The sequence below is a fragment of the Heterodontus francisci genome, chromosome 18, assembly GCF_036365525.1.
Source record: "Heterodontus francisci isolate sHetFra1 chromosome 18, sHetFra1.hap1, whole genome shotgun sequence".
In the NCBI taxonomy this organism is placed as follows: Eukaryota; Metazoa; Chordata; class Chondrichthyes; order Heterodontiformes; family Heterodontidae; genus Heterodontus; species Heterodontus francisci.
Genome location: NC_090388.1, coordinates 87807059 through 87826159, shown reverse-complemented (window position 1 = coordinate 87826159; position 19101 = coordinate 87807059). Strand labels below are relative to the sequence as shown.

General features: G+C 46.5%; 1 protein-coding gene across 7 annotated transcripts in view; it reads left to right on the top strand.

Annotated features, from left to right (window-relative positions):
- The window catches only part of LOC137379761 (transcription factor ETV6-like), a 209132-nt gene that overhangs the window by 181246 nt on the left and 8785 nt on the right, over nt 1-19101 (top strand). For all 7 annotated transcript variants that reach the window (XM_068051099.1, XM_068051098.1, XM_068051104.1 and 4 more), the window contains 2 exons: nt 12911-13447; nt 18597-18739. In XM_068051099.1, the coding sequence (XP_067907200.1) occupies nt 12911-13447; nt 18597-18739 (680 nt within the window). The remainder of the gene's footprint in view (nt 1-12910; nt 13448-18596; nt 18740-19101) is intronic.

Genomic DNA, 19101 nt, shown 5'->3' with positions numbered 1-19101 from the left:
AAGTCCTCGCTGGGGGTTATACAGGCAGGTTTGTCATGTGACCACCTCTTTATTTGAAAACCGAAGTTTCTGGAAGGTTTTTTAAATTCAAAGTTCTTCTCTCAAGCTGTGCAAACATACTTGGTAGGGCTGGTTTGGCACTTTCAAAGTCAATGGGTGTCGCTGGCTTTTGACGACCAACGTTGACAAAACCATTCTAGTTAATTGAATCAGGGAGCATACTCGTTGTTCTAGATAGACTGGTTAATCACCTCTGTCTAGGTAGGCGAATTAACCGCACAAATAGATGTAAATGGATACGATATAGTTGCGATTACGGAGACATGGCTGCAAGGTGACCAAGGATGGGAACTGAACATCCAGGGATATTCAATATCCAGGAAGGACAGGCAAAAAGGGAAAGGAGGTGGAGTAACGTTGTTAGTAAAAGCGGAAATCAATAAAATAGTGCGGAAGGATATTAGCTCAGAGAATCCTGATGTGGAATCTGTATGGGTGGAGCGAAGAAACACCCAGAAAATGTTTCTGGGGGTTGTATATAGACCCCCCCAAACAGCAGTGGTGATGTAGAGGATGGCAGTAAATAAGAAATTAGAGATGCTGCAATAAAAGTGCAACTGTCATTATGGGTGACTTTAATCTACAGATAGGTTGGGAAAACCAAATTATCAATAATACTGTGGAGGAGGAATTCCTGGAGTGCTTACGTGATGGTTTTTTGGACCAATACGTTGAGGAACCAATTAGAGAACAGGCCATCCTAGACTGGGTATTGTCTAATGAGAAAGGATTAGTTAACAATCTTGTTGTGCGGGGTCCCTTGGGGAAGAGCGACCATAACATGACAGAATTCTTCATTAAGATGGAGAGTGAGAAAGTTGATTCCGAGACTAGGTCCCTGAATCTAAATAAAGGAAACTATGAAGGTATGAGGCGTGAGTTGGCTATGATAGATTGGGGAATGTTACTTAAAGGGTTGACAGTGGATAGGCAATGGCTAGCATTTAAAGAGCGCATGGATAAATTACAACAATTGTTCATTCCTGTCTGGTGCAAAAATGAAACAGGAAGGGTGGCTCAACTGTGGCTAACAAAAGAAATTAGGGATAGTATCAGGTCCAAGGAGGAAAAATATAAAATGGTCAGAACAAGCAGCAAACCTGAGGATTGGGAACAGTTTAGAATTCAGCAAAGGAGGTAGAGGGATTGATTAAGAAGGGGAAATCGAGTATGAGAGTAAGCTTGCAGTGAACATAAAAAATGACTGTAAAAGCTTCTAAAGATATGTGAAGAGAGAAAGATTAGTGAAGACAAATGTGGGTCCCTTACAGTCAGAAACGGGGGAATTTATAATGGAGAACAAAGAAATGGCAGACCAATTAAATACATACTTTGATTCTGTCTTCACAAAGAAGGACACAAATTACCTCCCACAAATGTTGGGGAACGTAGCGTCCGGTGAGAAGGAGGAACTGTATGAAATCAGTATTAGTAGGGAAATGGTGTTAGGGATATTGATGGGGTTGAAGCCGATAAATCTCCAGGGCCTGATAATCTACATCCCAGAGTACTTAAGGAAGTGGCACTTGAAATAGTAGATGCATTGCCGGTCATTTTTCAAAATTCTACAGACTTTGGAACAGTTCCAACAGATTGGAGGGTAGCTAACGTAACCCCACTATTTAAAAAAGGAGGCAGAGCGAAAACAGAGAATTATAGACCGGTTAGCCTGACATCAGTCGTGCGAAAAATGCTAGAGTCCATTAGAAGAGATGTAATAGCAGAGCACTTGGAAAACAATGACATGATTGGACAAAGTCAACATGGATTTACGAAAGGGAAATCATGCTTGACAAATCTACTGGAATTTTTTGAGGATGTAACTAGTAGAATAGATAAAGGAGAACCAGTGGATGTGGTGTATTTGGACTTTCAGAAGGCTTTCGATAGGGTCCCACATAATTAGCGTGCAAAATTAAAGCACATGAGATTGGGTGTAAGGTACTGACATGGATAGAGAACTCGTTGGCAGACAGGAAACAAAGAGTAGGAATAAACGGGTCTTTTTCCGAGTGGCTGGCAGTGGGGTACAGCAGGGATCAGTGCTAGGACCTCAACTATTCACAATATATATTAATGATATAAATCAAGCAATGAAATGTAATATATCCAAATTTGCAGACGACACAAAGCTGGGTGGGAGTGTGAGCTGGGAGGAGGATGCAGAAGCTCCAGTGTGATTTGGACAGGTTGAGTGAGTGGGCAAATACATGGCAGATACAGTATAATGTGGATAAATGTGAGGTTATCCACTTTGGTGGCAAAAACAGAAAGGCAGATTATTATCTGAACGGTGATAGATTGGGAAAGGGGGAGGTGCAACGAGACCTGGGTGTCCTTGTGCACCAGTCACTGAAAGTAAGCTTGCAGGTGCAGCAAGCAGTTAAGAAAGCAAATGGTATGTTTGCCTTTATAGCGAGAGGATTCGAGTACAGGAGCAAGAATGTCTTGCTGCAATTATACAAGGCGTTGGTGAGACCACATCTGGAGTATTGTGTGCAGTTTTGTTCTCCTTATCTGAGGAAGGATGTTCTTGCTATGGAGGGAGTGCAGTGAAGGTTCACCAGACTGATTCCTGGGATGGCAGGACTGACGTATGAGGAGACATTGGTTCGATTAGACTTGTATTTGCTAGAGTTTAGAAGAATGAGAGGGGATCTCATAGAAACCTACAAAATTCTAACAGGACTGGACAGACTAGATACAGGAAGGATGTTCCTGATGGCGGGGGAGTCCAGGACCAGGGGTTACAGTCTAAGGATAAGGGATAAGCCATTTAGGACTGAGATGAGGTGAGATTTCTTCACCCAGAGAGTGGTGAACCTGTGGAATTCTCTACCACAGAAAGCAATTGAGGCCAAATCATTAAGTATATTCAAGAAAGAGTTAGAATTAGTTCTTAGGGCTAACGGGGTCAAGGAATATGGGGAGAAAGCAGGAACAGGTTACTGAGTTTGGATCGTATTGAATGGCGGTGCAAGCTCGATGGGCCGAATGGCCTCCTCCTATTTTCTATGTTTCTATGTCTCCCAGCTGGCCTTTGGCTTCTCATATGCAAATTGTGTGTGGCCATCTTTTGCTGTTCTGTTCTGCTTTTTAAAAAAAGTTATTTGTAATAATGTCCAGTTAAAAAAAGTCTCAGGCAACATTCCATATGATAAAATTAATATTTTCCATTTGGCATGTGGGATTTCCGTCACACTTTCCATCCCATCATCCGCGTCGGTAATAAATTTGGTGGTGGATTGGAGTTGAGACCACATTATAGATCCTTGCAGGACATCACTAGTCAGATCCTGCCAATGAGAATACCTGCCCATTATCCTGACTCTCTGTCTCCTGTCACTCACTCTGTTTCTTTACCAGGTCAATAATTTGCCTTCAATTCCATGGGCTTCAACTTCAGCTAAAAGTCTCTTATGAGGGACTTTATCAAATGCCTTCTGGAAGTCCAGATATATAACATCCATCGACATTGCCCTGTGCAGTAATTTAGTCACCTTTTTAAAAATTCATTCCAGTTCATCAGGCATATCCTTTTATAAATCCATGCTGGCTCTCTCTGAGAAAACGTTCCATGTTCAGTCACTCTATCCTTAATTATAGACTCTAGCAATTACCTAAAACAGATACAAAAACAAAAAGTGCTGTAAGTACTCAGCAGGTCTGGCAGCATCTGTGGCGAGAGAAGCAAAGTTAACATTTCAGGTTTGTGACCTTTCATCAGAACTGGCAAAGGTTAGAAAAGAATTAGGTTTTAAGCAAGTGAAGGGGAGGGGGGTGGAGGAGAGAACAAATGGTGTTTGATAGGGCAGGAGAAATTAAATAACAAAGCTTTCTTGGGACAAAGGCAAAGCGTGTGTTAATGCTTGTGGTGAAAGACAGAGCATTAGTCCAGAGAGAGTGTTAATAGCAGAATAATGAGCAGCTCTAACTACATGAAAAGCAGGCACATGGTTAAAAAAGAAAATATTTTTAAAAAGGCCAGTCATGCTCTGAAGTTATTGGACTCAATGTTCAGTCTGCAAGGCTGTAGAGTGCCTAATCGAAAGACCAGGTGCTGCTCCTCGAGCTTGTGTTGATGTTCACTGGAACGCTGGAGCAGGCCAAAGACAGAGATGTTGGCATGAAAGCAGGGGTTGGGGGGAGGTGGGGGGGGTGGTGGATAGCGGGTGGGGAGTGTTGAAATGGCAAGCGAACGGAAGCTCGGGATTATGCTTTCAGACTGAGTGGAGGTGTTCAGCAAAGCAGTCACCCAATCTGCATTTGGTCTCCACAGTGTAGAGGAGACCACATTGTGAGCAGCAAATACAGTATACTAAATTGAAAGAAGTACAAGTAAATCAGGTGAAGCAGCCATCCAGCTTAGTCCTGCTTTCCAGCTCTTGGTCCATAGCCCTGTAACTTGGGGAAATTCAACTGCATATCCAAGTATTTACTAAATATTATGAGGGTTTCTGCCTTTACCACAGTTTCAGGCAGTGAGTTCCAGATCCCCCACACCCCCGGGTGAAAGCATTTCCCATCAAATCCCTTCTAAACCCATTACCTCTTACCCTAAACCTGTGCCACCTGCTTATGGATCCCTCAGCCAAGGCGACTAGGGCCTTCCGATCCACTCTATCTAGACCCCTCATAATTTTATACACTTCAATTAGATCCCTCCTCAACCTCCTCTGTTCCAAAGAAAACAACCCTCCTCATAACTAAAATTCTGCAGTCCAGGCAATATCTTCATGAATCTCATGTATACCCTCTCTAGTGCAATCACATCTTTCCAATGGTGTGGTGACCAGAACTGCACGCAGTACTCTAGCTGTGGCCTAACTAGTGTTTTATACAGTCCCAGCATAACCTCCTTGTTCTTATATTCTGTGTCTCGGCTAATAAAGGTCTGTATCCCGTATGCCTTGTTGACTCCTTATCCACCTGTGCAGCCTCCTTCAGGGATCTGTGGACGTGCACTCCAAGGTCCCTCTGTTCCTCTACACTTCTCAGTATCCTCCTATTTATTATGTATTTCCCTTGCCTTGTTAGCCTTTCCCAGATGCATTACCTCACACTTCTCTAGATTGAACTTTATTTGCCACTGTTTCGCCCATCTGACTAATCAATTGATATCTTCCTGCAGTCTATAGTTTTCTTCATTATCAACCACACTGCTAATTTCTGTATCATCGGCAAACTTATCATACCCCCTATATTCAAATTGAAATCATTGATAAAGACCACAAAAAGCAAAGGACCCAGTACTGAGCCCTGTAGAACCCCACTGGAAACGGCCTTCGAGTCACAAAAACACCCATTGACTATTATCCTTTGTCTCTGAGCCAAGTTTGGATCCAATTTGCCACTTTGCCTTGGATCCCATGGGTTTTTACTTTCTTGACCTGTCTGCCATGTCACTTCCTGACCACACTTGTTTGTTCCTAATGTAATTGTAAGGGATGCAGGAAAGATGAGAGGAAAAGGTTCTAAAGAACAGATCAGAAGAAGGGATTTGAATGAATCTGATGGCCAAAGAGGCAAGTTTGAGTTATGTGTATGTAAATACACAAGGTATTGTAACTAGAGTTGGTGAGCTGGATGTGCAATTTGTTCTTGTGGGAATGGTATAATAATGAGATAGACATGACTATGCGAGGGCAGGACTGGGAGTTGAACATTCTTGGTTACAAAATATTAATAGAGGCAGAGTAAGAAAAAAGGAGTAGGAAAGCAGTGCTAATCAAAGAATGTGGGAATGAGATAGAAGAGGCTAAAAAGGTGAGTCTATTTGGTTAGAGTTAAGGAGGAAGAAAAGAATAGTTTCAGTATTGGGAGTGCATTAGAGACAGGAGATGGAGGGATATGTAGACAAGAGAGAAAAATGCAGCAAGAACAAAGTCAAAATTGATTGTAGTAATCCAAAGGTAGACTTTCTGGATCAGTCGGTTTTCATCCAACCAGGAGAGAGGCAGTGTGGAATTAATTCTAGGAAATGAAGTGGGAGAGATAGATAGTGGAAGGGTAGGAGAGCATCTAGAGAGCAGTGAGGTCAATGTCATCAGGTTCAATGCAAGTGGAATTTTGGCATTTATTGCTAAAGGAATAGAGTATAAAGTAGGGAAGTGTTGCTGCAACTGTACAAGGCATTAGTGAGGCCGCACCTAGAGTATTGCATAATGTTTTGGTCCCCTTACTTGAGGAGGGATGTAATTGCATTGGAGGCAGTTCAGAGGCGGTTCACTGGATTGATTCCAGAGATGAGGGGTTTGTCTTATGAATAGAGATTGAGCAGTTTAGGCCTTTACTCTCTAGAGTTTAGAAGAATGAGAGGAAATCTAATTGAGGTATATAAGATGATTAAGGGGATTGACAAAGTAGACATAGAGAGGATGTTTCCTCTGGTAGGGCAATCTAGGTCATAGTTTTAGGATAAGGGGTAGCAGATTTAAAACAGAGATGAGGAGAAATTTCTTCTCTCAAAGGGTCGTGAATCTGTGGAATTCACTACCCCAGAGTGCGGTGGATGCCGGGACATTGAGTAAATTTAAGGAGGAAATAGACAGATTTTTCATTAGTAACGGGTTGAAGGGTTATGGAGAACGGGAAGGAATGTGGAGTTGAGACTGAGATGAGATCAACCATGATCATATTAAATGGCGGAGCAGGCTTGAGGGGCTGAATTGCCTGCTCCTAGTTCCTATGTTCTTATACTCTAAAGGAGGAGGGTAGGCACAGGTCAAGGTACATAATTGAGAAATGCCAATTTCAATTAGATAAAATTGAAACTCATCCAGATAAACTGGAAAAAACCTAACATAAAACAATGACAAACAATGGGAAAAGTTCAAAGAGCAGAGGTTTCGGGTACAGACTGGATGTGTTCCCAGAAGATGAATAGAGTCATTCAGAGTGAAATGAGATTCAAAAAGGAGATGAATAATAAACTTAGAAATAACTCAAATGAAAGTTATAGAGTCATAGAGTTTTACAGCACAGAAGCAGGCCCTTTGGCCTAACGCGCCTGCGCCGATCATCAAGCACCCATACAATCTAATCCCATTTTCCAGCACTTGGCCGGTAGCCTTGTATGCTATGGCATTTCAAGTGCTCATCTAAATACTTCTTAAATGTTGTGAGGGTTCCTGCCTCTACCACCTCTTCAGGCAGTGTGTTCCAGATTCCAAACACCCTCAGGGTGAAAAAACTTTTCCACAAATCCCCTCTAAACCTGCTGCCCCTTACCTTAAATCTATGCCCCTGGTTACTGGTCCCTTCACTAAGGGAAAAAGTTCTATCCTATCAATGCCCCTCATAATTTTGTATACCTCAATCAGGTTCCCCCTCAGCCTTCTCTGCTCTCAGGAAAACAACCCTAGCCTATCCAGTCTCTATTCATAGCTGAAATGCTCCAGCCCAGGCAACATCCTGGTGAATCTCCTCTGCACCCTCTCCAGTGCAATCACATCCTTCCCATAGTGTGGTGCCCAGAACTGTACACAGTACTCCAGCTGTGGCCTAACTAGCATTTTATACAGCTCCATCATAACCTCCCTGCTCTTATATTCTATGCCTTGGCTAATAAAGGCAAGTATCCCATATGCCTTCCGAACCACCTTATCTACCTCTGCTGCTACCTTCAGTGATCTATGGACAAGCACCCCAAGGTTTCTCTGACCCTCTGTACTTCCTATGGTTCTACAATCTATTGTATATTCCCTTGCCTTGTTAGTCCTCCCAAAATGATTCACCTCACATTTTTCAGGATTAAACTCCATCTGCCACTGCTCTGCCCATCTTTCCAGCCCATCTATATCGTCCTGTAATCTAAGGCTTTCTTCCTCACTATTTACGACACCACCAATTTTTGTGTCGTCTGCGAACTTACTGATCATACCTCCTATATTCATGTTTAAATCATTAATGTACACTGCAAACAGTAAGGGTCCCAGCACCGATCCCTGTGGTACACCACTGGTCACAATCCTCCATTCGCAAAACAACCCTTGACCATCACCTGTGACAAGAAATGCTGGAAATACTCAGCAGGTCTGGCAGCATCTGATGAAGGGTCACTGACCTGAAACGTTAACTCCGCTTCTCTCTCCACAGATGCTGCCAGACCTGCTGAGTATTTCCAGCATTTCTTGTTTTTACCTCGACCATCACCCTCTGCCTCCTGCCACTAAGCCAATTTTGGATCCAATTTGCCAAATTACCCTGGATCTCATGGGCTGTTACCTTCTTAACCAATCTCCCATGCGGGACCTTATCAAAAGCCTTACTGAAGTCCATGTAAACTACATCAGCTGCTTTACCCTCATCTACACATCTAGTCATCTCCTTGAAAAATTCAATCAAATTTGTTCGACCCAATCTCCCCCTGACAAAGCCATGCTGACTATCCCTGCTTAATCCCTGCCTCTCCAAGTGGAGATTAATCCTGTCTCTTAGAGTTTTTCCAATATTTTACCAACCACTGATGTGAGACTCACCGGCCTATAATTACCTGGTTTATCCCTGCTACCCTTCTTGAATAATGGTACCACATTTGCTGTCCTCCAATCCTCTGATACCTCTCCTGTGGCCAGAGAAGATTTGAAAATTTGTGTCAAAGCCCCTGCTATCTCATAACAGCCTGGGATACATCTCGTCTGGGCCTGGGGATTTCTCCACCTTTAAGCCCACTAATACAGCTAATACTTCCTCCTTTTCAATGCTAATTTGATCAAGTATACCACAATCCCCTTCCCTGATCACTACACCTACATCGTCCCTCTCCATAATGAACACAGATGAAAAGTAATCGTTCAAAACCTCACTTATGTCCTCTGGCTCATCACACAGATTTCCACTTTGATCCCTAATGGGCTCCACTTTTTCCCTGGTTATCCTCTTGCTCCTAACATACTTATAAAACGCCTTGGGATTTTCCTTTATCTTGTCTGCCAGTGATTTTTCATGCCCCCTCTTCGCTCTCCTAATTACTTTTTTAAGTACTCCCCTACACTTTCTATACTCTCGGGCCTCTACTGTTTTCAGTGCTCTAAATCTGCCGTACGCCTCCTTTTTTTCCCTTGTCCAATCCTCTATATCCCTTGACATCCAGGGTTCCCTTGACCTGTTGGTCCTACCCTTCACCTTAATGGGAACATGCTGCACCTGAACCCTCACAATCTCCTTTCTAAATAACTCCCACTGGTCTGATGTAGACTTTCCTATAAGAAGCTGCTCCCAGTCCACTTTGGCCAGATCCTGTTTTATCATATTGAAATCTGCCTTCCCCCAATTCAGTACCTTTATTTCCGGTCCCTCTATGTCCCTTTCCATAACTACCTAAACCTTACAGAGTTATGGTCACTATCCTCGAAATGCTCCCCCACTGACAATTCTACCACTTGTCCGGCTTCATTCCCTAAGATTAGGTCCAGTACTGCCCCTTCTCGTGTAGGACTTTCTACGTGCTGGCTCAAAAAGCTCTCCTGAATGCACTTGAAGAATTCCGCCCCTTTTAAGCTTTTTTTTTTCACTAATACTATCCCCTCCAATCTAGGGGAAGTTGAAATCCCCTACTATTACTACCCTATTATTTTTGCACCTCTTAGATTAGCCTACATATCTGTTGCTCTATCTCTTCCTGACAGTTTGGAAGCCTGTAGTACACACCCAGCCAAGTGATTGCCCCCTTTTTGTTTTTAAGTTCTACCCATATGACCTCATTAGAGGAACCTTCTAAGATATCATCCCTCCTTACTGCAGTAGTTGACTGCTTGATCAACAGTGCAATGTCACCTCCGCTTTTGCCCCCTCTTCTGTCATGCCTGAATATTCTATACCCTGGAATATTGAGCTGCCAGTCCTGCCCCTCCCTCAACCATGTCTCAGTGATCGCAATGATATCATAATGCCATGTGTTAATCAATGCCCTCAATCAAGTTAGGCAGACTGTAGTAAATGTCGAGTGGAGAGAGTCAAACTTTCTAACCTCCTCTCTTTTTGGTGTGAGAGAGGGAGTGAAGAGAGCCTGACAGGTAATGAAAGGATTTTATAAACAATAAAAGATTATCTAAGAAAGGTGGCGGCTGGTTTGAGCAAAGCCTGGTAATAGCCCTTTTCGACATTACATTGTTGATCATAACGAGTCATTGCATTGAAACAAATTCTCATTTCCCGTCTGGTTCTTTTGCCAAACACCTTAAATCTGTCTCCTCTGCTTTCCAACCCTCCTGTCAGTGCAAACAGTTTCTCCCCATTTTCTCTATCAAAACCCTTAATTTTGAACAACTCTAATAAATCTTCCTATAACCTTCTCTGCTCCAGGGAGAATAATCCCAGCTTTCCAGTCTCTCTACATAACTGAATTCCCTCGCCCAGGTACCATTCTATTAAATCTCAACTGCTCTCTCTCCCAGATGTCTGTATTCTTCCTAAAGTGTGGTGCTGAGAATTGAACACACTGGGCAGGATTTTGTTCTGCCTTTGAAGACGGAAACAGTGGGGGGGGTGGGGGGGGGGGGTGCGCAATCAAAATAGGAAAAATGGCTCCCTGCCATTTTGTACGGGGTGCGGGCAACAGCGAGAATGGCATCGCTTGCCAATTTGTTCACACACAATCCCACCCCCTCCCCGCCCCGTTTTCCATCTCCAAGGCCAGAACATTTAATAGCCATTTAAGGGCATCTTGCTGCCTCCACCTCAATGTTACTGAAAAGAACAAAGAAAATTACAGCACAGGAACAGGCCCTTCGGCCCTCCAAGCCTACGCCGATCCAAATCCTCTATCTAAACCTGTCGCCTATTTTCTAAGGGTCTGTATCTCTTTACTTCCTGCCCATTCATGTATCTGTCTAGATACACCTTAAAAGACGGTATCGTGCCCACGTCTACCACCTCCTCTGGCAATGCGTTCCAGGCACCCACCACCCTCTGTGTAAAGAACTTTCCACGCATATCCCCCCTAAACTTTTCCCCTTTCACTTTGAACTCGTGTCCCCTCGTAATTGAATCCCCCACTCTGGGGGAAAAAGCTTCTTGCTATCCACCCTGTCTATACCTCTCATGATTTTGTTCACCTCAATCAGGTCCCCCCTCAACCTCCGTCTTTCTAATGAAAATAATCCTAATCTACTCAATCTCTCTTCATAGCTAGCGCCCTCCATACCAGGCAACATCCTGGTGAATCTCCTCTGCACCCTCTCCAAAGCATCCACATCCTTTTGGTAATGTGGAGACCAGAACTGCACGCAGTATTCCAAATGTGGCCGAACCAAAGTCCTATACAACTGTAACATGACCTGCCAACTCTTGTACTCAATACCCCGTCCGATGAAGGAAAGCATGCCGTATGCCTTCTTGACCACTCTATTGACCTGTGTTGCCACCTTCAGGGAACAATGGACCTGAACACCCAAATCTCTCTGTACATCAATTTTCCCCAGGACTTTTCCATTTACTGTATAGTTCACTCTTGAATTGGATCTTCCAAAATGCATCACCTCGCATTTGCCCTGATTGAACTCCATCTGCCATTTCTCTGCCCAACTCTCCAATCTATCTATATTCTGCTGTATTCTCTGACAGTCCCCTTCACTATCTGCTACTCCACCAATCTTAGTGTCGTCTGCAAACTTGCTAATCAAACCACCTATACTTTCCTCCAAATCATTTATGTATATCACAAACAACAGTGGTCCCAGCACGGATCCCTGTGGAATACCAAAGCGGAGGAGCCAGCCATGCGGGGAGACAACACCATGTAAAGTCTGGCAGCTTCCAAGTGCCATGGGGTGGGAGGTGTCCCTCCTTTTGGGAATGATCCAGGGTCTCCGGAAGGCCAGCCCCGTCAATAAACCCGCCCCCCCCCCCCCCCCCTGCCCAATTGCTGGGCTCACTTAGCTCTCCCGGCCTCTTCTCATAAACTGCAGGGTCACCGCTTCCATCGGGGCTGCTGGTACTTGCGATTGGCCAGCAGCTCTGAAAGGGACAGCATCCCCGATGGCAGCAGTTAATTGGCTGCCCGTTTTGGAATAGCAAGGGGAGTGTGACGGAGGGCAGAGGCCGAGAAAAAATCATCCCAATACTGCAGCTGGGGTCTACTCAGTGTTTGATGAAGATTTATCAGAACAGCCTTGCCTTGATATTTTCACCTCTCCCTCAGCTCCCCGCCCGCCCCTCCCCCCTCTCCCTCGGCTCCCCGCCCGTCCCTCCCCCCTCTCCCTCGGCTCCCCGCCCGCCCCTCCCCCTCGGCTTCCGGCCCCCCCCCCCTCCCCCTGTGCTCCCCGCCCCTCGTCCTCCTCCCCTCCCCCTCGGCTCCCCGCCCGCCCCTCCCCCTGGGCTACCCGCCCCGCCTCCCCCCTCCTCCCCCTCGGCTCCCCACCCGCCCCACCCCCCTTCCCCTCGGCTCCACGCCCGCCCCTCCCCACCCCTCCCCCTCGTCTCCCTGCCCCCCTTGGGCTCCCCGCTCGCCCCTCCCCCTCGGCTCCCTGGCCCCCCTCCCCCTCAGCTCCCCGCCCGCCCCTCCCCCCTCGGCTCCCCGCCTACCCTCCCGCTCCTCCCCCTCAGCTCCCCGCCCGCCCCTCCCCCCTCGGCTCCCCGCCTGCCCTCCCGCTCCTCCCCCTCGGCTCCCCGCCCCCCTGCCCCCCCCTCCCCCTCAGCTCCCCGCCCCTCCCCCTCGGCTCCCCGCCCATCCTCCCTCCCGCTCGGCTCCACGCCCGCCCGCACTCCCCCTGGGCCCCTCCCCCTCCCCCTATGGGTAGGTCTTGAGATGTTGGGTATGTGTGGGAAGCTCTGATGGGTTTTGATTTCCTGACTCTGATTAATTCCACCTTAAACAGGTCCCAGTGCTCACTAACTCTTTCTGTCACAGATATACTGCACAGAAACGTCCGGCCCACTGAGCAGGTCAACCATCGTCTCCACCCTTCTCTAGAGCTGCTGCAGCCACAGCTTCGGTCCCCAGTGGAGAACCAGCACCGCTTGTCTCCGGAGACAGAGCAGGAAAACTCACAGAGCCTCGTGCCGCCAGCAGAGAGGAATCAGACACCCCGGTCTCAGGTAGAGAACACACACAGCTCCTCACCTGACATGGAGCAAAGACTCTCCATTTCACCAGCGGATGAGAACCATTATCCCTCCGGCACTGAGAACATGCTACAGGCCCACCGGGCAAACAGCTCACCACAGGACAGCTCCCATGTCATCCAGTTAGTTTCCACTCCCATGATGAATCCACTGATTCTCAGCAGCAGGCAGCCAGTGGAGTTCAGGCCCAGAATGTCCGAGCAGAATCCACGCACGGAGAAGCCTCTAAACCTCTCCCGAGAGGAACTGCTGTACAGGAACCATCTGATGGTCCCCATGCCTGCCCCAGAGGAGCCTCTGACGCCCATAGGACGAATTGCAGGTAGGCAATACATCTAAATTTGATATATAGCACTGACTCTTGTAGTTGTTAAATAAAATGCAAACTCACTATTTAAGCTCACACATGGACACCTGAACCAGAGGTACTAGAGAGAGGCTGTTCCCATAGGACTGTAGACGGGGAATTAATTCATCCTTGGGAGACGGAGCTGTGAGCGAGGATTCTGTCTCCCACCCCGCCAAACCCCAGGAGCCCAAGCTGGGAGTGAGGATTGCCTCAGCTCAACTCAGCAGCACCAAGGCCACAGTCCAGGAATGGTCCATGTGTGGAGGCAGTGCGGGTAAAGACCCCCACCTGCAGAATGGGCCTAGATTCAGCGTGGACCTGATCAGAGACACCAGTGGCAGAGATTGAGAGACTGGGGGAGGTGGCTGGGGTAACAGTGTTGAGCTGATTTCCAAAAAGGCAAGGAGTGATGGCAGAGGACAGCAGGTAGGTAATTGGTTGGTGAATATTAGGTTTTCCAAAAATAAAACTGGGGCAGTGGTTTAAACGAGGAAACTGTAAAGTACTGTTTTAAATTAATAACATTTCAATTGGGTAGGTGTAACAGTAAGGGAATCAGCAGAGAGCAGGTCCGAAGGCATTAATGAAAATTAATAGTTTATAGAAGTTATTAACTAAATTCTAAAAGAGGGAATAGAGATTTTTTTAGACCATGGATGAGCAGCTGAGTCCTGTTCCATGCAGTTCCTGCGTAATATGGGAACTTCAAGACACTTTACGTGTGTAGGGATTGTCTCCAACTGCTTGAGTGCAAGCTCAGCATTTCCAAGCTGCAGAGACAGTTGGAGTCACTGCAGAGCATCAGAGAGCAGGAGAGTTTTCTGGATTGTACATTCCAGGAGGTGGTCACCCCACAGGCAGTGGGAGTTCAGGATAGTAGATGGGTGGCCATCTGGAAGAATAGGAAGAGACAGGAAGTGCAGGAGTTTTCAGAGTGTGTGCCATTCTCAAACTGGTACTCAGATTTGGATGGGAGTGACGATATCTTGAAGGAAGGAGTGCAGTCCAGACTGTGGCAGCAATAGGCTTGGGACTGCACAGAAGGGAGCAGCAAAGTGTAGAAATGCAGTTGTTATAGGTGATCCCATACAGCAGGACAGGCAGGCATTTCTGTAATTATCAGCATGAGTCATGCATGGTGAGGTGCCTCCCTGGTGCCAGGGTAAAGTACATCACTGAGAGGGTGCAGATTATTCTGCAGGGGGAAGGGAGCGAGCCAGAAGTTGTGGTACACGTCAGTACCAACGACAGAGAGAGAGAGCAGGTATTGAGGTCCTATGGTCAGATTTTCAGGAGCTGGGGAGGAAGTTAAAGAATGGAACCTGGAAGGTAGTAATGTCTGGATTACTCCCAGTGCCACGTGCTAGCGAGAGTAGAAATAGGAAGATAGGGAGGATCAATGCGTGGTTTGAGGCATGGTGCAGGAGAGAGAGCTTCAGATTCTTGGGGCATTGGGACCAGTTCTGGGGCAGAAGGTGCCTATTCAAAAGTGACAGGTTGCACCTCAACAGGACTGGAACCAATGTCCTCACGGGGAGGTTCACGAGTGTGATTGAGGAGAGTTTAAACGAAATTAGCAGGGGGATGGGCATCAGTATATAAAAATATTAAAGGGGAATAAGGTGAATAGAGGAGTGAGAGTGTTGGATAGAGAAGGAAGTAGTACCATATTAAGCAGACTAAGAAAGATTACCAGGAATACAAAGACAGGATTACAGTGCATGTGTGTAAACGCACAAAATGTGGTGAATAAGGTTGGTGAGCTACAAACACAAATTGCCATGTGGGAATATGATTTAGTGATAATGGAAACATTGCTTAGAAATGGTGAGGACTGGGTGCTTAATATTCAAGGATAGAAAGATTCCAGCAAAGATAGGGCAGAAAAAAAGGGAGATAAGGTGGCAGTACTGATTGGGTAGACATTGTCGTGTTGAAAAGAGAGGATGTCCTTGAGGGGGCAAAGACAGAATCCATTTGGTTAGAGTAGAGAAGCAAAAAGGGGATGATCACACTACTGGGAGTATTCTATAGGCCTCCAAATAGTGAGAGAGAGATAGAGGAGCAAATCTGCAGGGAAATGACAGAGATGTGCAAGGACTAAAGCAAGCTGATAGACTTTAATTACTCAACAATTGATTCAGATAATATCGTAAAGGGTAAGGAGGGGGAGGAATTTCTGAAAGGTGTTCAGGAGAACTTCCTTGATCAGTATGTTGTCATTCCAACTAGAAAGGTCACCTTGCTGGATCTGGTGCTAGAGAATAAGGTGGACCAAGGCTGGACTTTTATGTCAGGTTGGTGCCAGGGGGGGTAGGAGCGTAGAGTGGGAGGCTTAGGGGACCCTTCCTGACCTGCTCCCGCCTCCCGCCATTTTATGCGGGGCGGCGGGTAACGGCCTACCAATTGATGACCACTTAAGGGCCTATGCCCGCCGCCAGGGGGATCTCGCCCTTGGCAAGTGGCGGCCCAGGCCTGAGAAAAGTCACCTGACATACTAGGCGGCTTTCTGACGACAAGGGGGGGGCGCCCTCCTGATTGGGCACCTTGTGCCTGATGGAGGGCCGCCCCGATGCTCCAACCACCCCCAATGCCCAATATGCCCCCCACCCAAATCGATCCTCCTTGCCTTGCCAGGGCCTGACCAATCACTCTCATCGAGGCCCCAAAAACGCACCTCTTTTGCGGGGCCTTCCTTCCTCTTCATCTTGAAGCTGGGTTGCAGTCCCAGCAGTGGCCACCTCTCCCAGAGCTCCATGAGGCGGGACCTTCTAGCCCAACATGGTGGAAGTTTCGTCCAAGACCAATTAAAGGCCTGGGGACTGTAAAATCTAGTCTGGATCCCCAGGCCCAGCGGAGGCTGGATCCCCGCGACCTTTCAGTCCGTGGACAGCTCACATCCAGCAGGGGTAAAATTCCGGCCCAAATATCTGTGGGGGAGCACTTGGGTAAGAGTCATCATCGTTTCATAAGGTTTAGACTAGTAATGAAGAAGAGCAAGGAACAATCTACGGTAGAACTTCTAAATTGGAAGAGGGCTAACTTCAATGGGATAAGAGGGGATCAAATAGGTAAAATGGAACCAAAGATTGAAACAAAGCTGAAACGGAAAAATGGGTGATCTTTGAGGGGGAGATGTTTCAGGTACTGGCTAGTTACGTTCCACAAGGGTGACAGGTAAAGGAACCAAAACCAGGGCTGCTTGAATGATAATATTAATAACTTGGCTCCCTGTAATACTCAGTCAAAGTACGATTGGGGACGTAGAGAAGAAACAAAAAAAAGAGGGTGTATGATGCATGTCAGGTGAATTCTTCAAGCGAGAACCACTAACAGAAGGTTGATGAACGGAATATAATAAATGTTGTCTATATGGATTTTATGAAAATTGAGGCTCATGAAATAGGAGGGTCTGTGTCAGCTTGGATAAAACATTGGCTTAAGTCAGAAAATAGCGAGTCATGGTAAATGTTTGTTTTTCAGACTGGAGGATGGTAGACACCGGTGTTCCCCCAATGGTCAGTGCTGGGCCTCTGCTTTTCTTTGCTATATATAAATGACTTTGATATTGGAATAAAGAGTAGAATTTCAAAATCTGATGACACCAAGCTTGGAGGTGTGGTAAACAGTGAGGATGATACCAATTGAAGTGGCAGCTGGAATTTAATACAGAGAAATGTGATGGGGTGAGGCAATATAGACTTAATAGCACAGTTCTAAAGAGTGTGCAGGGATACATGCATAGATCTTTGAAGGTGGCAGGACATATTGAGAGAGTGGTTAGCAAAGCATATGGGATCTTGGGCTTCATAAATTAGAGGTATTGAGGACAAAAGCAGGGAAGTTATGCTGAACCTTTATGAAGCTCTAGTTAGGCCACAACTAGAGTATTCCATCCAGTTCTGGTCACCACACTTTGGGAAAGATGTGAGGGTCCTTGAAAGGGCGCAGAGGAGATTTACCAGAATGGTTCCAGGATGAGGGATTTTAGCTACAAGGTTAGAAGCTGGGGTTGTTCTCCTTGGAACAAAGTAAATTGAGATTTGATCGAGGTGTACAAGAATCTGACAGGTTTAGATCAGGTAGACAAAGAAAAGCTGTTCCCATTAGCTGAAGGGACAAGGACTAGGGGACACAGAGTAAAGGCTTTGGGCAAGAGATGTGGGGGGATGGATGTGAGAAAGAACTTTTACACAGCAAGTGGTAATTACCAAGAACTCACTGCCCATGAGGGTGGTGGAAGAGGAGACGATGAATGATTTCTAAAAGGAAATTGGATGGGCACTTGAAGGAAATACATTTGCAGGGTTATGGGGATAGAGTGGGGAATGGGACTACGGAGAGCCAGCATGGACTTGATGACCCGAATGGCCTCCTGCGCCGTAATAGCTCTCTGACACTATGATTCAATATCACCCTTGGCTACAGCTTCCTGCTCCCAGTCACTGTCCTTTATCTACTGCTGCAGGGTGTGTGTGGACGTCAAGTTGGGACAGCATCAGCTTGAACTGTGATGCCTTCAACAGTTGGATAGGTTACTCTTACAAGTCTGGACAGAGAGTTTAAGAATGGTCACATGCTTAGAAGTAAAGGGTGTCCTCAGGTGCCTGGGGAGATTGCAGTTCTGTCGCATCTAATATCCCCTGTGTAGTCACTGCTGTAATATAAGAAACACAGCAGCCAATTTGCACATAGCAAGCTCCCACAATGTGATGGTAACTGGATCATCTAGTTTTGATGTGGTTTGAGGGATAAATATTGTCCAGGACACCGGGAGAGCTGCCATGCTCTTCACATTGTGCCATGGGAGCGATTCAGTGCACCTGAGAGGGCAGACGACACTTGAGAGTTTAACATCTGTTCTGAAAGACAGCACTGTCAGGACCACACTGGAGTGCCCACCTGGATTATGTGCTCAAGTCTCTGGAGTGGGACATGAACACACAACCTTCTGACCCAGAGTAGCTGAGTGTGAGGCACTGAGCCATGTTTTAAGTCAGCAAGAGATGGTGGAAAGACTTGTTTTAAAACGTGAACTTTTCTCAAAATATAACCTGCACATTTGGGTAAGCAGTCGGTGAAGGGTCAGTAATATTTCTCTGCTTGCATTGCTGCCTCACAGACTGCAGGTTGCTGTGGGACTATGTTTACCAGCTGCTGTCAGACAGCAGATACGAAGCTTTCATCCGATGGGAGGACCATGAGTCAAAGGTTTTCCGAATTGTGGATCCTAATGGGCTTGCACGGCTGTGGGGTAACCACAAGGTAAGGGGCTTTCGGTTTGTGATGCTGGGCTGACTGTGTCTCAGGCAGTTTAATCTGATGAGCAGTAGTTGAACCGGCTAACCTATTAAATGAACAGAGCCGAGTATCTGAACCTTGTTAGAAACAGGCCAGACGGGGAATCCAGACTGGGAGTCAAGACAGGCTAAAAGACTAGACTGTGCGGGGAGACAGGATCATAGACTGTCCTGGAGGGGGAGGGGACCACAGGAGAGAGACAAGATTTTAGATGGTCCAGAGGTGGTGGTGTGCATCGGGGGGGGGGGGGGGGGGGGCGGTGTTTAATAGACAGGGTCTTAGACAGTTCTGGGGGGCAGTGGGTGAGGGGCAGGGGTGGGGGGAGT